Source organism: Sabethes cyaneus, chromosome 2 (genome assembly GCF_943734655.1).
Source record: "Sabethes cyaneus chromosome 2, idSabCyanKW18_F2, whole genome shotgun sequence".
NCBI lineage: Eukaryota > Metazoa > Arthropoda > Insecta > Diptera > Culicidae > Sabethes > Sabethes cyaneus.
In genome coordinates this window covers 35,552,839-35,575,869 of record NC_071354.1, presented here as the reverse complement: position 1 = coordinate 35,575,869, position 23,031 = coordinate 35,552,839, and the positions used below count along the sequence as shown (strand labels likewise).

Genomic DNA, 23,031 nt, shown 5'->3' with positions numbered 1-23,031 from the left:
ATCCAACCTGTGATTCTAAAACTCTCTCCTGATGCATAGCATTCAGTAGTTCCCGTAAATGCTGATTTTCCCTTTTCAATTGTTCACGTTCTAAATCTCGTTCACTAATTTTTGGCTTAAATAAGTAGAGGAAAAAGTGTTATTTCGAGATAGAGGTTGACTAGAGCAAAACCAAACATACCAAGAGCTGTGATATTTGGGCATTCAGACCAGTCACGTAACTCGCTATCAGATGGCACGGTATGGTGGGCGCAATGACCGAAGCGTGCAGCAGTCGATTTCTACCGCACATATCTATTCCGGTGAATTTCGGTGGCAGATGGTTCTACAAAGAACGCTTAGATAAGCACAATTTAACCAAATTTTTTCGCGACGCGAAGACAACCTACCTGTGTACTGTCATAGTTCTCATTAATTTCGATATGCGAATCCGGAGTTTTCGGTCCTCCGCTATCATCGAGCGATGTAGAGTCGGCAGCCTTGGCCTCTGCAAGGGCAGCTGCTTCAGCTGCCATCTTTTTGGCCTGTGCTTCCAGCATTTGTGATTCGAGTAGAACCGCAGCGGCTCTGTTTCATAAACGAGATTATAAGTACGTCAATAATTATCGACTATTCAAATACAAAAACCCTAGTTCCACTTACCTCACTTCGTCAATCTCACAGTAACCATCCTCGTCTTCGGTAATGTTGACCTGATCGTTCTCCATCAGCAAAGCGATGGGTGGAGCTCCCACGCTCGGTTGCATACCAGCAGCATTACCAACGCCGACCGGATCACTCGCCGAAACGTTCAGGTCCGATCCGGAGCCGGCAGCTGCTGGCAGGACGGCATGCTTGGCGGTCAGGGGCAGCAGGCCCTTAACGCTGCCGGCACGACGATTACACTCATCACAGACAGAGGTGGAAACGGCGGAAATCTCCTGACTCTGGGAGACGCGCATGTGCTCGTTCAGTGCATCCGTCAGTGACTGGATGTGAGAGAAGGCGGCAAGAATGATATCCGTTGGTTCCTTTTGGGGTGCTTCCGGTTGACCGGCAATATCCGCGATCGCCAGGAAATGCTCATCCGGCACTTTAAACATATCACAGACGACCCGCTGCTTTTCGACCAGCGTCCGGCGGATGGCCTGGTCTAATCGGCGAAGTTTTTCTAAGAAAACGAAAAAATAGATCATTTAATTGCGACTCATTTCATATTTTCAAATAACAATCCTCAGATGCACCACCATTCGATGCATTTGGCTACAAGGCGGGCCACTATTTCTACAATGTCCGAAGTTTGTTTAGCCACATTGACAGGTTAGTGAGTTTAGCATTCCGAAAAGATGCAAATTCGAATAAATGCTGCAACAATAAACAAAGCACGATGCCAGAGTAGAGCAGCGGCTACGCGAGAAAAGTAGTGCCATTCTTGGGCAAGCAAATGTTTATCTGTTTACGCGCTAAAATCTTTCCGCGCGCAGCCAAGCCAGATTAACGTTATTATTTCCTTTTCTCTTAGTCGAGCAGTCGAGCCGGCTTTTCGTTTCGTTTCGGCCGTTTATTGATTCAAGAAATGGTCCATTATAGTTCTTTCGCATTTCCAGCTCACGCGCGCGCGATGCCGGTGGATATAAATTTGCATGTGCCCACATTGTAGAATCGTTTGAATTCGAATCTGTTATAACTGCGTTTGATTTAGGCAGTGCTGAATAAACAATCGGAAGTAAGATTGCTAGTTCCAGGAACGCTGGAAGAAAGGTGCAAATTCCAACCGGCAGTTTATTCATTAGAAAAAACAAGAAGTAGGTGTATAAATAGTTTTTAATATGTTCAACTTCCATTTTTTACGATTGCATTAAAAGTTGCCAGTGTTAAATAAAACTGCCAAAAAAACTGTTTTGAGGCTAAGCGGTAAAATCTTCGAACTGAGGCTTTTTGCAAGTAATCGCACTGGCGAGAACTACGAAAGGATTCAGAGTATTTTCCTACTCGTAATGTCGGAGGAGCTTCTTTAATAATTTAATAATTTGTGTTTGAGCATTCACTGTTTTTGCACAGTTTCATCATTGCGGAATAAGGGGATGAAATGGGGAAGGCAAATGAGGAGCGTTCAATATAGCTCTAGCTATCCCAAGCCCCTACCTAGCGCCTCCACGTGGCCATACCCGGTAATGCTCTATTGAGTAGCCAAGCTAGGAGGTGCGATACTGTGTGGTTCCCGGCTGCCTGATCTCATAATCGAGGCTTTGGGCAGAAGGTGGAGCCACACGATCTGGTAAGCATAATATAAGTTATTTTAATTATTTTTTTCGTTTTAGCTTATGAAGCATTTACTGCTTTATAGTGAAAACTTTGGCCAATACGAGTGTTAATACTGCACATGGATATTGGATACCAGAAGAAAAATCAAATTAATTATTAGAAGCATTTATGGAAACTAAAAGGACGCAACTCTATTCCATTTGAAGGACTGCTGGTGAGATTGTTCTATTTTTACGCATATATACCACATTCCATAAATAAACTAGAATCGGGAAGAGGGAGGGACCATCAGAGCACTTGTTTGAAGCGGTGGGCCTAGGGAGAGTGAAACAGTCAACTTTCTAGGGTTAATCTTGGCCCGATTAACAACACATCGTGGATAATGAGCGGGCTCTTCTCCCCACCTGCTGGAGTCATTCTGCATTAAGACGGTTTATTCAACGATTGACTCAGGTGACTTAGCCCTTGGAAGGAGATTCTCTAAATCCCTGGTACGTGTAAGTGATGTTGCTTATCGACCAATTCCCTTTTGGCCCTTCATACAAGAGTTGGGAAGCATGACCAATAGAGTGTCCCAAAATAGCACTATGTCAGAAAACCCGGGGGCTCACCCCTCAAATGCTAGCTTAGGGTGTCACAACAAAACTTTTATATGACGTCAACATTGGTTGCCGCGATTTAGGGGTCGCACATTTGAGTTTTATGAAAAAATGGCATTTTTCAGGAGAAAATTCAGAAAAATATTTTTAAAAATGTTAAAGTAGGTGAAAAAAGGTACTTAACTATTTTTTCACAATCATTGGGATCTGATACATTCATAAAAAAGTTATGGTGGCATGTCTGGAGTCATATTTGGTTACAAAAATTTATTGAATTTGGCAAAAATTTAAAATTTTCGAAATTTCATTTAAATAAACGTCAAAACAGGGTATCGAACAGTATCTCAGAGTAACGTACGTATACTGTATAGATGGGAAATTTTATGACGAACAACTTTGCCGAAAAAAGTATGGACGTATGTTCAAATCTCGCTGAGGTATTCACCTTTTTCTGAAGGCAGGACCAAACATATTTCCGCAATTTTCAAATTTTAGTCGTTTCACGTGAAAAAGGTAAATGAAAAAACTTGAAGTATTTACTCTAAACATGCAGAATGTAGCAGCTGACTTATAATGTTTTTGCAACATCCACTCTTTATGTATAAGAATATGTATAAATGACAGTGGGATCTCATGGGACATATGAGTAAACTGCATTTAAGTTTATCAGTTTTACAGCACAAAAGAACGTTTAAATTAAAGTTGTACAAATCTCATTTTACCTTAAATTAGTTGATTTCTTTTACTAAACATGTCTTATATACATTTAAACATAAAAGCAAATTAAGGCACGAATACCATAACTAAAGTGGAAAGTAAAATAAAGCCTAGGGTGCTATTTTCGAAACTTGGCCCTTTGTTTTTTATAACGACAGACTTCACAGTCAGTTGTAGGAATTTAGGATAATTATAGGGATAGTGCTGCGATCCTACAGCAGCATCTCCCAGTCGAGATTCAAATAGGCGACAACGGGCTTGTTAGGTAGATATGATTTACTTTGACTCTCTAGCAGGTAACATCGAAAAAAACGTGCCTTCGAGCTAATGACCTTTTTCCACGATTCTCATGTCTCCAACGGTATATCTAAATATTTTTTTAAATCAAATGCATTACACAATTTAAATAAACCATATGAATAGCTCACAAAAATGTTGAGGTTGATTAATTTGTTCTAAATGATCTTTTCTTTAAAAGTGAAAATGACGGAATAATCTTTTTACAATTCTCATGAATTCTTGGTTTTGAAAGATGATAACTCTCGAATGCATGATCAGAATGTTGTAATCTTGTTGTCAAAACGTCAAGAATTCTGTTGTAAACGAACTTTTTATATTGTTCATTCAAAACAAATTTCATATGTTGCTCTAGGGATCTAGATTCACAGGCGGCGGTCTTTCTCGTTGAAGGGTTAAATCTTCAAAACTGAAAAACTTAAATGCAGTTTACTCATATGGCCCATGAGATCCCACAGTCATTTATACAGATTCTTACACATGAAGAGTGAATGTTGCAAAAACTTTAAAAGTCCGCTGCTACTTGCACAAGAAACTACGGTTTAAAGCTTGCACTAAAAAAGCAAGAAATTTAAACAACTTGAAAACCGGCCAATGTATAGTTTCCACATATTCTACAAAAATTTGCAAATTTGCACTGTCTGTAACTTTGCAGTACATTTCATGCTTACAAGAGTTGAAATAAACGAGCTATGTGAAAAAAACTAATATTAAGGGGGTACCCGCAAGTCTCGCTCCGTAACTTTTTTCCCTTAAGAGATAGCTACTTTTTGTCATCAGTAAAGTTGTTCAAAACAATATTACCTACAATTGTTTCTTACCAATCGAAGACGGTAAGCTTGAAACTAAAAAGTTATTTTTTCTGTGTGTTGTGTTATACCCTTAATCCCAAATATTACAATACTATTAGAAAGTCCTCAGAAATCGAAGAAACACCGCAGAAGACAGTAAGTTGATAACTTTAGTAGTTTTGTCACAAATATCGATGTCCGTCTTCTTTTGAATCCGTCCCACTGTGCGGTAGGCCGGCCACATCGCAAGGATGCCGGACGACTGTGCAGAGAAATCCGTTCTCTTCAAGAACCCCACCGGCACTGGGAATAGAGGGGCACAACGTGCTAGATGGTTCGACCAGATTGAAGCCGACTTGCGACTGTCGAGACGCTCAACGAATTGGCGACGAGTAGCCTAGGACTGCGTACAGCGGAGAGGAATTCTTGATACGGCAAAAACCACCTCGGCTCTACTGGCAAAAGTAAGAAATAAGTACCGGAAAATCTATCGCAAAGGACCTTCTCTCCTTTGGAAGACCCGCGTCGGAAAGATCCAACCTTACCAGAGCGGTAGCACTTCAAACGAACTGGGAATTGCCGGTAAGGACCGCCCACCAGCAAAGCTTCTTTATAAACATGGCCGAGAAACGTTCAAAACGGCTCTACCTTGGGTTATTTTTAGGATTTGGAGGAGAAACCATCGGATCCGAGTACTCGATGGAAGAAGTTGTTTGTCCCATCGGCGATCGATTCCACGGCATAACGCTGGTAAATGCCGCCTACAAGGTACTCTTCCAGGTATTGCAGACGGAGAGTGAACCATGAAGCTGCAGGAACTATTTGGAGAGATTCCCATTGTACACCCAGCGAAAGTCGGAAGGCTACGGTGGGCCGACCGTGTCCCAATAATACCGGATGACTGTGCACCGAAATCTGTTGTCTTGAAGAGCCCTACCCCCACTAGGAATAGAGAGGTCCGACATGCTAGATGACTCGACCAGATTTATGCTGACTTGCGGTGGGCCAAGACGGTTAATGAATTGGTGACGAGTAACCCAGGACTTAGTACTATTGGGACAAGTTCTTGACATAGAACGAACTACCCTGGTTGCTTTAATTCCGCCAGTAACGGACATTTGCTGATGAACCGAACGTGTGGCTCCCTAAAAAGAAGTGAACAGGTGATGGGGAAATCGGAATTGGGTCCCGAGCTGTCTTTTCCAAGCGAGGATAAAGGAATAGTGTTGAGATTTGTTTCTCGGTATGCAGCTCCGGATGGCTACGTGACAAATTTGTAGTGGATTCAACCGGAGCAGCACATCGAGTCTCTTTCGCGGCAAATTTTGTAAAAATCTTTGCTCTTAATGTTGCAAGCAGTTTTGGAGCATGCTACATTCTGCACGAAAGACCCTTAGTCCTCGGTGTTATGCGACCCGTGCCTAAGGATGAATGCTTGGGGGAGGGGGTCTGGTTGTGATGGAGGTCAAGGGGCAACCTGAGATCTTCGGCGATACAGTCAAGTGACTCTCCAAGTGGCAAAGACGACGGCAGAAGTGGTATCGCGGCAGGGGCTACTCTTGTGATGAGGCGCAAAACCTTACCCTTTTGTCGGCCAATTAGCCAGGTCAGCGGGATATGATCACTTAAAAAAGGCAGAAGTGCCAACAGGAGGAGAATCAGTGCGAAGAACTCGAGCAGCTGTACTGCTTTCACGACACACGGAAGTTCTATCAAAGACTCAAAGAATCTCGTAAAGGCTTTATGCCGCGGGGCGAAATGTGTTGCGATAAAGATGGAGGTATTTTAACTGTGGATCGTGCGGTGATCAAAAGGTGGAAGTATCACTACGGAAGCCCATGATAGTAGGGGAAGTGACTTCATTGGTGCAGCAAGCAACGGAGATGTACCGCCTTCATATATTAACGAAGTTAAAGCGGTCCATCCAGAAGAACAATTAAGCAGCAGGAAAGGAATGCATTGGAGCGGAACTTATTAAAATGGACCTAGGCTAGTTGTTTGCATCAATGAATTGTCGAAATTTGGGATACAGAACGACTACCGGAGGAATGGTAAGACGAAGTTATTTGCCCTTTCTACAAGAAAGGTGATAAACTGGATTGTGAGAACTATCGAGCTATTACTATGCTGAATTACGCCTACAAGGTGCTTTCCCAAGTCATCTTTCATCGACTGTCGCCAAGAAACAATATAGATTACAGATTGGTTCGACTCATGCACCCTCCAGCATTGGACAAAAGGTAGGAGTCAAAATGACTACTTGTCAAGCATAGCTACCAATACCCCCCCTCCCTTCCTTTCCGCTCTTCCCCACCTTCACCAAAAAAATTTTCATTTCTTTCCCCTACCGTCCCTTCATCAATTGTAGAACCATCGTTTCAAAAAAAAAAAAAAAAAAAATATTAATATATATGTATGACCGCATTTCAAGGACAAGACTAAAAAACTTGAGATTAGTCTAAGAGACAATAGCTTTGTGGGAAGTTATCAAGCCGCTTACAGCGAACCAAATTTTCACCCTGTGGCAGATTCTCAAGAAGTGTCACTAGTTCATTGATTTCAACGCCGCATATGATAGTGTAAACAGACAAGAGCTATGAAAAATTCTGGACGAAAATGGCTTTCCAGGTAAGCTTACTAGACTGATCATGGCATGGCTGAATTTCAGTGCTGTGTGAGAATCTTGGGTGGACTATCTTGTCGAACCCATTCGAATCTCGCAGGGGACTTCGATAAGGAGATGGTCTTTCCTGACCACTATTCAGTACACTAATCTCTTTTTACACGGTTTGTTTTTTTCGATTACTTTACAACGGTGCACCTTAGGGACCTTAGGGACGGGAATGAGTTTAAGGTGGACGACGAGTTCGTATACCTTGGTTCACTGGCAACCGAGGGCAATAATACAAGCCGTGAGATTAAAAGGCGTATTGTTAGCGAAAGTCGGGTCTACTACGGACTCCACAAACACTTGGGGTCAAAATATCAGAGCCTCCGTGCAATGTGCACATTATACAAAACGCGAGACACTGGACACAGCCAGAAGAGAACCCGCGAGCACTCGGATGTTTCGAGCGGTGCGTGCTGAGAACCATCGTTGGGGCGAACGATTACGGAGGAGAACAATGAACTTCGAACTCGCGCGTATCCACGACGAACCCAATATTCAGAAAGTGGTTACAGCTGGACGGATACGTTGGGCATGACATATAGCTAGAATGCCGAACAAGTATCATGCAAAATTGGTTTTCGCATCAAATCCGGTAGGAACAAGACGAAGAGGGGCACAGCGAGCGAGGTGGCAAGACCAGGTGAAGCGTGATCTTGCGAGCACTGGGTGCACGCGGAACTGGAGACTAGCTGCCATAGACCGAATTAGATGGAGGAATTATGTTAGGAGGCCTTGTCATAAGGCGTAAGTAAGTCTTTTAGAAAGTTCATTACTCAAATCTAGCGCATTCTTTTACACTAATAGGGTGACCGTGCATACAGCTATAAGGGTGGTACAAACTTAACTTTTTACAAATACGTCAAAAAAAATTTCTTCAGAAAAGTTTTAGAACATACTAAAGCTTAATAAAACTAGAATTTTTTCATTACTTTCAAATGTCCTACAAAGTTAATCAGTATGTTAAAATACACTGGGAAGACTGTTGTTCACTAAGATGTATATTTAATGAGTTATAAAATATTATATCAAAAAGTAACACACTTTTAAACTAATTTTTTCCGAGGTTACTTCGGAGATCTCTTGATGGAAATTTGACTTTTTGTAGACAAAATAAAGCACTTCACTATAAAAGTTGTCTGGTTTGCCCGAAGTTGCCCGAAAATGAAAAAAAAACTGAATAGTGCGAATTCTTTTTCTAAAATATTTTATAACTCAATAAATATGCGTCCTAGCGACGAACAGTCTTTAGAGAAAATGTGTAGTTTAACATGCTAAATAACATTGTAGAACATTTGAAAGCAATGGAAAAATCGTGTGCAAAGTTATTGAGCGTAATGGGATTTATAAGTGCTTTTTTTAAACAAATGATTATGTTTCGTAACCAGTAAGAATTAGATAGTTACTTTATTCAGCAAGTTGCTGATCTTTTCAGCCAATCCACATTTTTGCGATTTGGCGCGGCACCAAGAATAGCGGGGCTCCACGTGCAAAATGGCGATGGCTCAACCAGGTTGAAAGTGATTTACGTGTGACTTCTGAGACGACTGGGAAATTGACGACGAGTGGTCGAAAGAGATCGACGTGAATGAAGACGACTGCTTGAAACAGCACGAGTTGTCAAGCATGGACAGTATCATTTCATGTACAAAGGCATCACACGCTTCACGTTGCACAGCTTATTTTCGACATTCCTTTAGTACATATAGGTAATTATTTTTTAGACAGCTTGAGAACGCCATCCGTCGGTTTGCGACACACAAATGGCACTATCAAGTGCCAAGAATGATAAATTAAAATTGCAAGTTTGAGAAATAATATCTAAGGTTTTCACGTGTCAATCATTTTTAAAATAATTCAAAGAAAGAATCTTGTTAATGTATTTTTAGAACGTTAATTTTTTTAAGGGAAATCACCCATTGACATTGAGAATTTGCACATTTTGCGCAGCCAAAAATTTTCACAAAATTCAGAAACTTGACGATTGTAGTACGTCGCAAACTGCATTATTTGATGGTTTACCCAAAAAAAATCACTGTTAGAGAGCAATTTGAATAGATAAATTAATAAATCATTATAACCAGTCCATCTTGAAACGTTTCCGGTTAAACAACCACAGCAGCAAATATTCCTAACACTTCAGTTGGCAACGCTTACTTAATTCAATACTTCTGGGTGGCCTCAATTCTTCCGCCCCGTCAACTTAAAGCGACGTTAGATAAACGGACACGAGTAAATAGTAGCCCGTCAATGCACACTATATTAACAAATCACTTCATCCGAATCGAATGGTATAACTCTAAAGCTGTCTATCCAAGCTTCCAGCAACTGGACAGTATATTTACCTGAAGGTGTCAATATCGGTTCGGCGGTCAGCGTGTTGCTTATACTGACGTGGATTTCGCTCGGTGCAACGAGCGAGCACTGCTGCGTCAGAGTTCGAGTATTATTCAGACCCCGGCCCCGGCTGTCTGGGCCGTAATCGTCTTCATCCTCCGGGCCGGTATTATCGCCCGGACCGTTATAGTCCTGTGACGATCCCAGCATGCTGCGTCGTTTGATCTTTTCCTTTTCCTCATTCTCGACGTTGTCATCGTTCTCGTTTGCGGCCCGGTTCTTGTTCGGTAGTGAGTCTTCGTTGTTGTTCAGGCCACTGTTTACACTTGCACTGTTGGCACTGTTGCCACCCACCCCGGAACCGGGACCACCGGTACTAATGGCACGACACTGAAGGCTGCTATCCTTGCGCTCTAGCCGATCGATCGGCGTTGAAGTTTGTTCGATCTTCTGCGCTTCGGTAACAGTTTCGAACGAATCCTTCGGAGGCTGACCGGCGTTGCCGGTGGCATCCTCACCGTACTCGTGGCTTCCTTTGGTACGCGCTTTGTACGCATCTGCAGCATCCGAGATGTGCTTAAACCACCTGTTAGAATGAAAAAAAAAAAAAAAACAAAGGATTAGTCCAGTTATTCGTTCGGTATAGCACATGTTTTAAAAAATATTCCACAATAACACCTCAGACTACCTAGAAACAAGTGAAGGACGTCTTTGGGGCTCTCCACCGAGGCTGCCCCGGCGCTTGCTTCCATGATGTTTGCCGTGGCCGCCCGAGGACACGCTATCGTCGTTCTCCAGGCGTAGGTCCGTTAGACAGTGGACGACTTCGGCGGCTATGCTTTTACGCCTCAATCGGCCACTTACCACCGGAACGGTTAGATTCATTCCACAGCCTAATTAGTGCGCGATCGACACTTAAGCTCACACTCTGTTCGTTACTTTCTTCTACTAGTTTTCTCGACAGTCAGCATGTAAGTAAGTGCGATCGATCTCACTGGCATTCATCCGAGCGCGAAAGCATTATTCCTCGCCGTCGCATCGCGGCTCGTGTGCTTGGCGCGGTGTGTTATTATTGGCACGCAACTTTCGAAGGACAATTTGGTTGTTTCTTCGAGTGTAAAATATAGCGCGGCGCGGTGGCGGCGAACGAACGAACGAACGAGTCAAGCCTTTAGATGTAATCTGTTCTGTTCAATATAATATGTGACATGGTTTGATTGATACGAGGCTATCCAGTGTGCTCGATACGTCGCACAGTGCGTTGAGCCATAGACAAAAATCATTTTTCACTTTTTTTTAATCCTGTATACTAAGTATTTAAAATTGTTTATAGATGCCTTCTGCTATATAAACAAGTATTAGTTTGCTTGGGAAAGCGTCACAACTACTATTACAAGCGTTCAAACTGTCAAGTTGCAGAGTGGATTTTACTTACAAATTTTGCTTTCATTTTTGAAGGTTATTCTTCACGCTCGTAAAAGTTTCATAGTTTGTGTAATCAAAATCTTTAAAATGGAGAATAACAATCAAGATTAGTAGAATAAATTTTGGTTATAGAAGGAATTCATTTTGACCTCACTCGTAAGAAATCGCCCCCTGGAAACGACATAGATATTGTCCTTTAAAAAAACAGAACTCCAACTTTGATTACTGATTTAAAAAATGTTCCACCGACTTCCAAGCTAAAATATACGCAGAATAATTGTTCAAAGTGTCCTCTACAAGATCGAACAGGTTTTAGCTGCAACTACCTGCAACTCTGCAAGTTAATTCAATATTTGTAGATCAACGTCAAGTACTGATAAACCGTCAGATTTCCGTTATTATGTTATTCCTGTTAGAAGAAACCACTGTTAGAAGAAACCACTGTTTAGTTTATTTCATATAGCAAGTAAATATTTCTTTAAAAAAATTAATAAATTTAATCGGTATTAAGTACTGCCATTTTTTCCCGTTTCTCGGGTTGATAATAATGACGAAAAATCGATGATAACGGTTTTCCTGCTGGAAATTCGTTTCGTGGATCTAATTAAATGGTTTTCAAACATTTCCCAACAAAAACAGAACGTCGAGCTGCAGTCTCAAATTATGCCACGGAAAATTATTATTTACTTTTCCGTTACGGCTGAGAATGGCGAAAAAGGCTTAAGTATTACTTAAACACTAGCCCTGTTCACAGATATAGATTTGTTAGTGCGAAACTATATTTTGCTTAGAAGTGCAAACGTCTTCCATAAACATAGCTTTCCAAGCTTTCATGCACTGAAGAAAAACTTTTCGATTACCGAAATTGCAGCCAAGGTTGATCTTCGAGTGCTACTTAATCTAACACAAGATGGCATTGCTGAATTTACCAAAGTATTCCTAGTACAAATGTCGCTTTCACAAACAACTTTGGTAGTTATATAGCCGACGGCAACCCATATAATGATGAAAAACCATTTTGCCATTATGTAAATATTTTGAGACATTTAAGCAAATACTAGCTTCTATTATCACAAACTACTTTTTTCATTACACTAGCTTGATAAAATGACTAAAACTAGCAGTTTTGATTTTTGTCCCGCAGTCCCATACGTTCAACGCACTGTGCGTCGCTGAAAGGACACACGTGTGCGGTGGACAGCGTCGCTGAGAGGTTGTAACAAATGAGGAAAGTTTTCGTATTTGACTGGCAGAACCGCCCCCGCTTCGTATCTTTACCTTTCAGCAGTCAAGTTCATGGATTATGTTTTACTAATCGCTTGTATAAAAACAAAACCTAACAAAGAGGAAACATTAATTTTTATTTTTAGCATCAACCTCCAAAAATATGTCTCACCAGAAATTAGTGGAGCAGATTTTAATAAATTATTCAAATGGTTCATAACCGGAAGCACGCACCGGTGGAATTGTTGGATGGTTTCATCATCAAACATCCAATAAATAATCCGATACCTTATTTTGAGAATTGAAATCTAAAGTTACCATTTGCATTGAATACCATCGCAATTGATTTTTGAGCGCTAGTTTAGTTGTCTACCACCAACTTTTTTTTCAAAGATCGATAGCCGATTTAAACGTCGTCGAGCTATTTTAGTCTTGCGGTTGATTTCACTTTTCAAACGTCGCGTCGGCAGTCGGTTATGCGTCAACCAACAACAACGTATCGAACGTGCATAGATGCAGAAAACCGATTCGAACCAGCCAGCAGCAGCAGCCGCCGCCGCCGCCGGAGACCTCAAAACCAAAACCGACAAAACGGTTTCGGAAATTCAAATTAATTTATTGTCACCTTATCCACGTTCCGCTCGCTTTGCTGCGATGAATCGGATTGCACTGCAGCAGTAGGTACCTACTTCCAAGAGCGTTTATTCACGCCACCGCAGCAGTGCGCCGGCTTAGTATGGCGCGAATGATAAATGATACCATTACGTGAGATAGTCGTTTGTTTTGGTTCCTTCCCGGTGAGCAGCGTCGTATCGCGTCGTCTCCGCTGCTGCTGCTGCGTCGTTGTCGGTGGGTTTTCAGTGAACCGCGCTATCCGCTTACTTCGGTCGAAATCAGATATGATGCGCGTTGCGTCACATCTACCAAAAAACAAACAATACCGGCTTTTGCATCGAGACGCCAGTCTCGGGTTAAACTAGCTCTTACTATCTAAATGATGCAATAAAACGGGATCAGGCGCTGCAAAGCGTGCAGCAATAAATATTACATAGAAAACATTAAGGTTCATGATTCCTTATTTTTTGATAAATAAGATTTTGTACCTGATGAAAAATTTCTAAGTGACTGCTATTGAGTCAGCTTCACTTCCCGTTGCACCCGTTTTGGGCCAAATTTATTAAGTATCTCAATTCCAAATTATCTAGGCCGAATAGTTTGAACTATTGGCCTTACTTTAGTTTACAAAATAAATGAAAGTGAAGTGATCGACTGTAGAATCTACCATTTTGATGTTATGATTTTAAAAAAATCCCTGTGGTCGCGTAAGTATGCGCGGCACTGGCGGTAGTTAGCTTCGGTCTCACGAGAACCAACCGCGTTTATTGTTGTGCTCCACGGCTAGTCAGAAGAATAACTCCTTGCGAGATTACTGTTCCGTTGCAGTTTGCGTTCGTGCGAGAGGTGGTTTTTCACAGACAGTTCCTTAAGTTTCCTTAAGTTATAATCTGGTTTAGCATGTGAAAAGAATTTGAAGGATTTTAATCTGAAAGAGGGACGAAGTTTTGTAAGCTACTCCATATTTCATTAGATTGTATTACGTGGATAAATTAATACTTAAAAATTCGCTGGCTGTCATAAATTTACTATACCGGCAAGGTTAACGGGGCTACATTTTTCGATCAAACTACAATCTCATACGAGAAGACGGAATAACAAAGCAACAACGGAACAAATGACCACTGCTCTCACAATAGGACACCACACGAACCGTTGCTTTTCAAGAGATGACGCTTTTCTAGTGGCAGTAAAATCAAAATTTCTCACTTATCTATGAAAAACAATCACTAATTACATTTTGTTTGCGGTACAGTTACTCTGCTATGCTTAATTTTCATTACTTCTGCCTAATTTTGATAAATTTTTTGGTTTTGATAAAAAAACAAACTTTTCCTATACCTCTTCATAGCATCTTACTGCCATTCGTCCGTGAGCCCGGAAAAGTGATTTGAAACCGTACAAGAGCCGGGAGCAGAATATGTTTGCGACCTTCCAAATTCCAAAAAATTAAATTTCGCAACATGAACGCGATAAATAAAAACAATGTTTGCCAACTATTTATTGGTTCAGATGTCAACCGTTGTACTGCGATTAGCGATAAACACAAATAAAACTGAGATGCATAAGATAGTAATATTGCTGCGTTGAGTATTTATTGTCGCTCAAAATTGAGCTGTTTCCAATATGTACAATATGCGTTACAAAGTAACGCCATCTGTTGTATTCAACAAGGAAACATTGATAGCATGACTCATGGCGCTTGATGAAACACTAGCGCCAACTTCTGTTCTTTATTATCAGAAACTAGAGGCGGTCAATAGGACGACAAGTTCCAGGCGCATGTGAAAAAAGTCATCGTAGCCAGCAGAACTCATAGCACATCGCCCAAATATTTCAGCTATAATGGTGCTAATAAACAAATATGTGTTTCACAGCATTCTTATAAATTTATACTTTACTAGCTGACCCGACAAACTTCGTACTGCCACAAATTAAACTGTATTGTACATAAAACCTGAATCTCGGATGACCTTTATCACAATCTCGAGTTTTGCAAGTTTCTGAGGAGTTCAGGTTGTTTTAATAAACAAATTTTCCTCACAGTAAAATAGAAAACCACTCCCCCCATTTCTTAGCCTGATAAAATAAAGCAGATAGCATTTAAATATTCGCCATCATTACAAACCATTTCGCCGAATACCATTTTCAGGAACACCAATTCTCGGTTGACCATAACGCGGAATATAGAGTTTCGCAGAATAACATTTCGCGAAAAACCTTACGCAGGATGTACCGTTTCACGGAAAATCTTTTCGTAGAAAGTACCATTTCGCAGGGGTGAACCAACTGAAGGAAAGTAATAGAGGTCAGTAGATCTAGGAAAATACATCTCTAATCTCTACGGGGGGCTGTCCACCCCGCAGTGGCCAGCGCTTCCGACGGCAGATCACCAGCAACACTCGCGGCCTGTGTCCGTCTCTCCGTAATCATCTAATATTACTATTGATAGTTTTTGGTGGTCTTGTTATTGACTAATGACTTTTATGAAAGAATCTAAAATTTATCGAGTTCGATTAGTTTTTGAGTTACGCAAAAATTTCTGTTTTATTTGTTTGAGTCCTTATATCCCTACCACACGGGTGAAGGGTCTCAAACCATCATAAAAAAATTCCTGCCTCCAAAACCCCCCACATGCCAAATTTGGTTCCATTTGCTTGATTAGTTCTCTAGTTATGAGGATATTTGTATTTCATTTGTATAGAAGGCTTCCCCCACTATTGAAGGGGGAGAAGTCATAATTCCCCTCCTAAAGAGGGGAGGGGTCATAATTCCCCTCCTAAAGAGGGGAGGGGTCGCCATTTACTATAGAAAAAAAAATTTGCCTTCAAAAACACCCACATGCAAAATTTGGTTCCATTTGCTTGATTAGTTCTGGAGGTATGAGGAGTCCTAATGCATCATAGAAAATATTCTTGTCTCCAAAAACACCCACATGCCAAATATGGTTTCATTTGATTGATTGATTCTCAAGTTATGAGGAAATTTGTATTTCATTTGTATAGGAACCCCCCCTCCTAAAGTGGGGAGGGGTCCAAATTCACCATAGAAAAAATTCTTGCCTCCAAAAACCTTGACATGCCAAATTTGGTTCCATTTGCTTGATTAGTTCTCGAGTTACGAGGAAGTTTGTATTTCATTTGTATGGAAGCCCCCCCCCCTCTTAAAGGGGAGAGGGATCATAATTCCTCTTCTAAAGAGGGGAGGGGTCTCAATTCACCGTAGAAAAAATTCTTGTCTCCAAAAACACCCACATGCCAAATTGTGTTCCATTTGCCTGATTAGTTCTCGAGTTATGCAGAAATTGTGTTTCATTTGTATGGGAGCCCCCCTTCTTAGTGAGGGGAGGGGTCTCTAACCATCATAAGAACCTTTCCTGGCCCCAAAAACCCCTACATACAAAATTTCAGTAGTTTTCGATTCTATAAGAAACATCCCGACAGACAGACAGAAATCCATTTTTATATACAGTGGTAACCCAATTTTGTCACTCCCGGATTTTGTCACTTCCCGATTTTATCACCCCCGATTTTGTCACGTTTTTGACCCGATTTTGTTACATTTTACCAGATTTTGTCACACTTTTCTTTTATCAAAAGCTTAGTTTGAAAATCATTTGGAAACATGTCAAATGTGTTAAAACACTGTGAAAAGAACTGTGTTGATTATCATGGAGTTTTCACAAAAGTTGTTTCTTATCTCCACAACTATAATAGCTAGAAGGTCACTTTCTTTGGCAAAGTTCTTTATAATAATCTTCTCAAAAATTTTGTAGAACATTGTTTTGCTCTATCTCTTACTGCTTGAAAAATAAAGTTTCTATCTTACTTTTAGGAGGGTTAATCAAAGAATGGTTCTAACCATAAGAAAGAGCTTTTTACGCTATGAAATTTCTATGAACATAGTTAACCAGTATAATCAACTTTTTGGGCGCAATTAAAAAACGCGTGTTTTCATACCTGTGAGACTGCTGTGAACAGTGGCCGGGTGGCTAATGATCAGGGGAGAGGTTCACTGCAATATCACCATCTCTCCTCCTCTCTCTCCCACATAATTCTTTCGCTCATTCTCTCCCAATCTTACTCTCTCCTTCATTCTCTGATTCTCTCATTCACTTATTCTCTTTATTTTATTTTTCTCTATTTCTCCGATTACCTCACTCTCACAAGTACACTCAACATTTCTCTTTTACTCTCTCTCTCTCTCTCTCTCGGTGGCTCTCGCTTTCTCTCGGCCTCTTTCGCTTTTTCGTGCGCGATGCTTTAATTCGTAGCACTAAACATTACATTTCTTTTAACCAACGTGGCTGGCTGCTGCGTGGCGACGAACCTACTTGATTTTACTTCTAATGCATTAATAATGCATTACTGTAATGGAACGCAAGGTGTAAGTAAAAACTGCCTTCGATCGCATCAGTCATCGATATATTGCTTGATTATATATCACGACTGGGTGTTTCGCAATAGTGCGTCACATTGTTGCGCTCGTATTTGAGCGAAGGTATCGTCCCTGTTCATGAATCAATCTGGCGTGCCGCAAGACAGAACTTGAAGAGACTTGAAGACTTGAAAGAGGACTGGTTTATGCTGACGATTTTAAAATCTACTTGAAGATTCGTTGCATCGAGGTTTGTCATCGCCTTTAACTTCTCTTGGATACATTTGTAAATTGGTGCAAAGTGAATAACTTGACTATCTGTGTCTCAATTCTCACAATTCTCAAATAATGGTATATCTTGCTAAAGAGAACTTGTTTCGTTTAGTAAATGCCATTGCACATCTAATTTAATGAATATCAATTGTAGCATTTTTTTTCCAGCTTTCCGATGGTGACCTTAAAATTAAAATCGGTTGGGGGGATCATGGCGAAAACGACGATTTTTTGATAAAATCCAACATGGCGGCCAAATCCAAGATGGCCACCAACAAAAAATTTTACTCCATTTGAAATCCCTCTCTCTCTCTCGCTCTCAAATTTCTAGCTTTAAAAATTGCATAAACAAAGCATATTTTTGGCATGGCATCGGATGGCATTTTTGTGACCTTTTCCATTTCATTAGTTCATTAGCAGATTTTTTGAAAATGTTTTTGCCATTTAGCCAAAGCCAACGGACCTCAGCTTTTATATTTATACGTTTTTATATTATATTCTTTTGTTGCATGCAGTGCAATGGCGTAGCAAATTATTTTTAATAGTTTTGTCATCCCTAGCCCTTCAATTGGCATTAAAACCCGGAGAGCATAAAAAATTAATATTTTTTGAAACGATGGTTCTACAATTGATGAAGGGACGGTAGGGGAAAGAAAATGAAAATTTTTTTGGTGAAGGTGGGGAAGAGCGGAAAGGAAGGGGGGTATTGGTAGCTATGCTTGACAAGTAGTCATTTTGACTCCTACCTTTTGTCCAATGCTGGAGGGTGCATGAGTCGAACCAAGCTGTAATCTAAGATTATAACCGGATTCGAACCCACAACACCTCGGTTCCGGTTATAATCTTAGATTACAGCTTGGTTCGACTCATGCACCCTCCAGTATTGGACAAAAGGTAGGAGTCAAAATGACTACTTGTCAAGCATAGCTACCAATACGCCCCCCCCCCTTCCTTTCCGCTCTTCCCCACCTTCACCAAAAAAATTTTCATTTTCTTTCCCCTACCGTCCCTTCATCAATTGTAGAACCATCGTTTCAAAAAATATTAATATATATGTATGACCGCATTTCAAGGTCAAGACTAAAAAAAAAAAACTTGAGATTAGTCTATAAAAAATTGTTAGACAAAATTAATTTAAGAAAAAATAGGGTAGGGTAGCCTATACTAAATACTAATACTAAAAATAGTACCAGTATTTTCACCAAAAAGAATTAAAAGAACTTGTCTTCGAAATTTGTTTTAACACAAAATTATAGACTTTACTTGCATTCAGCAGCTACATTCTTAGTTCTCAGCGAAACATTTTCCCTTCTCATAAATAACCGAAAAACCGATATTTTCCCATCTCCTTCCGGTATTCTATCATCGTCCATTTCCGACCTTTGTTCTGTTTTGGCTGGCTTGTTGCGTCGCCACCGAAGACAACACCAGCAGACGTCGCTGCTGCTGATTGATGAACTCATATAAGGGTCATAAAAAATTGCGTCTGGAAGACACAGACAAGGCCGCCACTGTAGTAGATTGGTGGATGGTCTTGTTTTGCGTAAAAGGAAACAACACCCGGGATGCAACCTCATAAAATGTACAACGAACAGATAATCAATCGGTGATTAATGAGTAACAAAATGAAAAAAAAACTTGTTCTGGTCTCTTTTTCGTTCCGATTTGGGAACCAGATTTCGTTTCCTGTGATGTTGGGGAATGGTTTCCTCGCACAAAAGGCGCACTTTGTCCGAAATATATGTTCGAATTTTACTAGAAATCCTTTTGAAATAATAATGCGTTGGATTTCGATGTCGCTCCCCTCTCCTAGCAGGGTTGGGGCTGGCAAGTGGCAACCGATTCAACGTAAGCGCATCGGCACCGTTCGTGGCAGCAGCTGTTTTGAGCACATCAACACAAATGATAACGTTTTAATTGGAATCGTACCGGATACCTGTCTATCAACTGTCTACAAACTATCCTCGTCATGAAAGTAGCGCGTTGTCTACTATAGTGGACATTTCAATGAGCAACACCAACCACATAGCAACTGCCGGCTGCAGCACTCAAGTTCAAAGCGAAAACATTCACAAATTATGCGGCCCTGTCCGGTCCCCGGTGACGGAGGAATGAAAGACTATAGACTACATATATTGGCATTGGATATAATCTAATATGTGTGCGGCGCATCTCGCATGTGCTCCTCCATCGGTAATTTTCTAGACGTCAGACAATTTTCTCATTCTCGAATAAATGAATAACTGTGCATTATTATTTCGGCTCTGATAATAATGGTTTGTGCGACAAACGATACATATTCTACGGAATATTGAAAGTTGTATGGCTGCTGACAACGTATGCCGTGCAGGCAGTTGTGTTGATAAACAATACAATTGGATACTGAATGGATTCTGCGTCAGTTCGAGTTGTTTGCACAACTCCAGAACCGAATGAAGCGGATCTAGAGGATTGTCTAATTTTGCGTTTGCAAAATGATATTGCAACTTTCCTGCTTTCCTAAAAGTGACAAGACTTTGCTTTAAATTTGGTTCAAATCCGTTCCAATTCCAAGTTCAATTCTAATTTCAGGCCCAATTTCAACACTGATTTCAAGTCCAATTTCAAATACAATTACAATTTATATCCAATTAAAGAATTGATGCTAATTGCATGTCCGTTACCAAATCTAATTACAAGTTCAGCTCTAAGTCCGATTTCAGGCGATTCTAGGCGAGGTGGCCGAGCGGTTAAGGTATTAAAATGATTGAAAAAAGTCCGATCTCACATCCAGTTTCAAGTGCAATGTCAACCCAATTTAAATTCATTTCCAATTTTAAGTTCAGTTTGTAGATGTAGAGTTTGAAAAGGAGTGGTTTTTAATCAATATGTATTAAAAGTTGTGATAAATAAATAAAAGTAAAACCATTTTAAATTAGGTAACAATGGAAAGTTTCAAAGATAAGTCGACTGTTCGTGTAAAAAAATGGAAAAGATCACGGGAGAAAACGTAACAAACGGGATAGAAGAAGAGGAAAAACGCAAGAGAGAAAAAGAAAAACTGACATCAAAAAAGAAAAATCAAAAGAAATAATGGGAGTAAAAACGGGACGTAAAAAGAGCAAAAAGTAGAAAACAGGGGAAAACGGGACAAAAAAGAGGAGACCATACAGAAAAGGAGGAAGAGAAGAGAAGAAAAATGTGAGAACAGACAGAAAAACGATAAAGAAAAGGAGGGCAAACTGGACAAAAACCGGAATGAAAAACGAGAAAAAAACAGGATAAACAAGGGGCAAATGAAAAGGAGAAAAAATTGGAGCCGGAAAATTCAGAATCGACAACAGAAAAAAGAACAGAAGAGAACAAACAGATAAACGGGACAGGAAAACCAGCGAAAGAGGAAGCAGAGCAATTCCAGCTCAACTAGCCAAACGATTTGACTCGACTATATTTGATTGGAATGAAATTTTCCTGATGTGTTGAATAGCACGCAAGAACTCATCTTCAAAGCAATTGGAAATAGAAAAATGGTATAGAAAAAAAAGAAAAATAGAAAAATGGACCAAAGAAAACGGCAAAAACTGAAGAGAAAACTACGAAAAACGGAAGCTAAAAATGGAGAGAAAAAACCACGCAATAGAAAAAAAGAAAATGACGCACTTAAAAAAGCAAAACGTAAATCGACTAAGACGAAAAACGGAATAAAAAGAGTTAGAAAAAGACAAACGAAAATAGATAATAGGAAAAGAAAAGACGGAAAACGAGAAAGAAAATTTAATAATAATGAAAAACAAGAGGAACAACAAGACTGCAAATAAGAAAAAATGAGACAGAAAACGAAGAAAAACGGAACAATAAAACAGAAAACACGGGACAGCAAAAAAACGAAAGAAAAGAAAGAAAAAGTGAGAAATAAATTAAGAATCTAGTACAGAAAAGAAGAAAAAAACGGAACAAAAAATGGAAAAACGTGTGAGAGAGTCAGACGAAATATGTCAATCTTAGTTTCAAGTAAAACTTCATGCCTAATTCCGTGTCCATGTTCAAATTGAAGTATAATTTAATTTTAATTTTAAGTCAAATTAAAAATCTGATTTCAAGTCCAATTTCTAGTACAATGTGAATCCCAATTTCAGGCCTAATTTCAAATGTAATTCTAAATCTAATTTCCAGCCCAATTTACGTCCAATTTCGTGTATAATTCAAAACAAAACTTTCAGTTCTAAGTACATACTCAAGATTGAAGTCCGATTTCAAATCCAATTTTAACCCCAATTACTAGCTCAATTTTAAATAATGGTTCATACCCAAATTAGTCATAATTCGTCATTCTTCGATTACTCGATTTTACAAGCCAAAACATTCTTCTGCCAGTTTGGGTGCCCCAGCTTTTGTTTATGCTTGGGCACACTAGCGATAGGATACGCTTGGACACCCAATAAATTCAAAAACTCAGGAAAATGAAGGAAAAAATGTACTTTCTAGAGTCATAAGCTTGAGAGAAAATATTCGCCTAACTTTTCTTAGAGTCCACTCCATATCCAAAATTTACATTTTTGTTTTGTAAAATTGAAACAAAATCAAGTTCTACACATTATTTTGAATAATTTTTTTATATCCTCCTCCATTTTTAAATACGAAAATACAAATGACAAATGTATTCATGGATTAGCTACCGTGAATGCATTTTTATCCCTTTGACGGTCGCAGCTTAGGAAAAAAAGCAGACAGCACGGAATACGTTCGGATCCGACGGAATGGAACCCGATTGGATAGCATCAAAACGACGAGCCTGGTTTTCGATTTATTATAACTATTGTTCCCAAGTTTCGTACATGATTTTTTTAAATAAGGCGTAAATTCAGTTGTTTAAGACGCACTAGAAAAAATCGTGTGGAAGGCTACATATCTCCACACAATTTTCAAGAAACGTGTGAAATGAGCCGATTCCCTAAAAATAACACGTATAAAAATGTTAAACGTCGGTTTTATAGTACTGTCTCGATACTTTCCCTTATTGTTTGCTATAAATTCACAAACTAACATGTAAACCGTTTCTTATCAAGCAAAACAAAACAGCTATGTTTTGATTATTTTCTTTTTGAGTTTAACCGATAGGATGCATTCAGATCCCTAAACAAAAGACCAAATCTTAAATAATCAATCTTCCCTAGCACCTCATCAACGATCTCAGCACGTTCGTAATTGTTCGCCTAGGTAGTACCAACAACCATACACTATAGCTTTCACGTCGTTTTTCGCAGTTATTCACTGTTTACCAAACAACTCGCCGGATCCATAACATATCTAGTATCAGCACAGTACAGAACATACTGCATATATAGAAAACAAGCAAAAAACGCGACGGCTACTGGTAACAAGATACTTTAAAACGTATGTTCAATTTCCGCAATTTTTCGCAGTGCTCCATTCCTTTGCCATGGCTTTCTGCTGAAACTTGCCGTCGTCGTCGTTTAACTAACTG

At 39.9% G+C, this 23,031-nt stretch overlaps 1 protein-coding gene across 3 annotated transcripts in view; it reads right to left on the bottom strand.

The window, feature by feature from the left end:
- The window catches only part of LOC128734505 (rho guanine nucleotide exchange factor 11), a 168,753-nt gene that overhangs the window by 4,753 nt on the left and 140,969 nt on the right, over positions 1-23,031 (bottom strand). For all 3 annotated transcript variants that reach the window (XM_053828741.1, XM_053828743.1, XM_053828742.1), the window contains 5 exons: positions 9,662-10,239; positions 643-1,150; positions 390-567; positions 182-325; positions 8-115 (listed from right to left, as the gene is read on the bottom strand). In XM_053828741.1, coding sequence (XP_053684716.1) covers positions 8-115; positions 182-325; positions 390-567; positions 643-1,150; positions 9,662-10,239 — 1,516 coding nt within the window. The remainder of the gene's footprint in view (positions 1-7; positions 116-181; positions 326-389; positions 568-642; positions 1,151-9,661; positions 10,240-23,031) is intronic.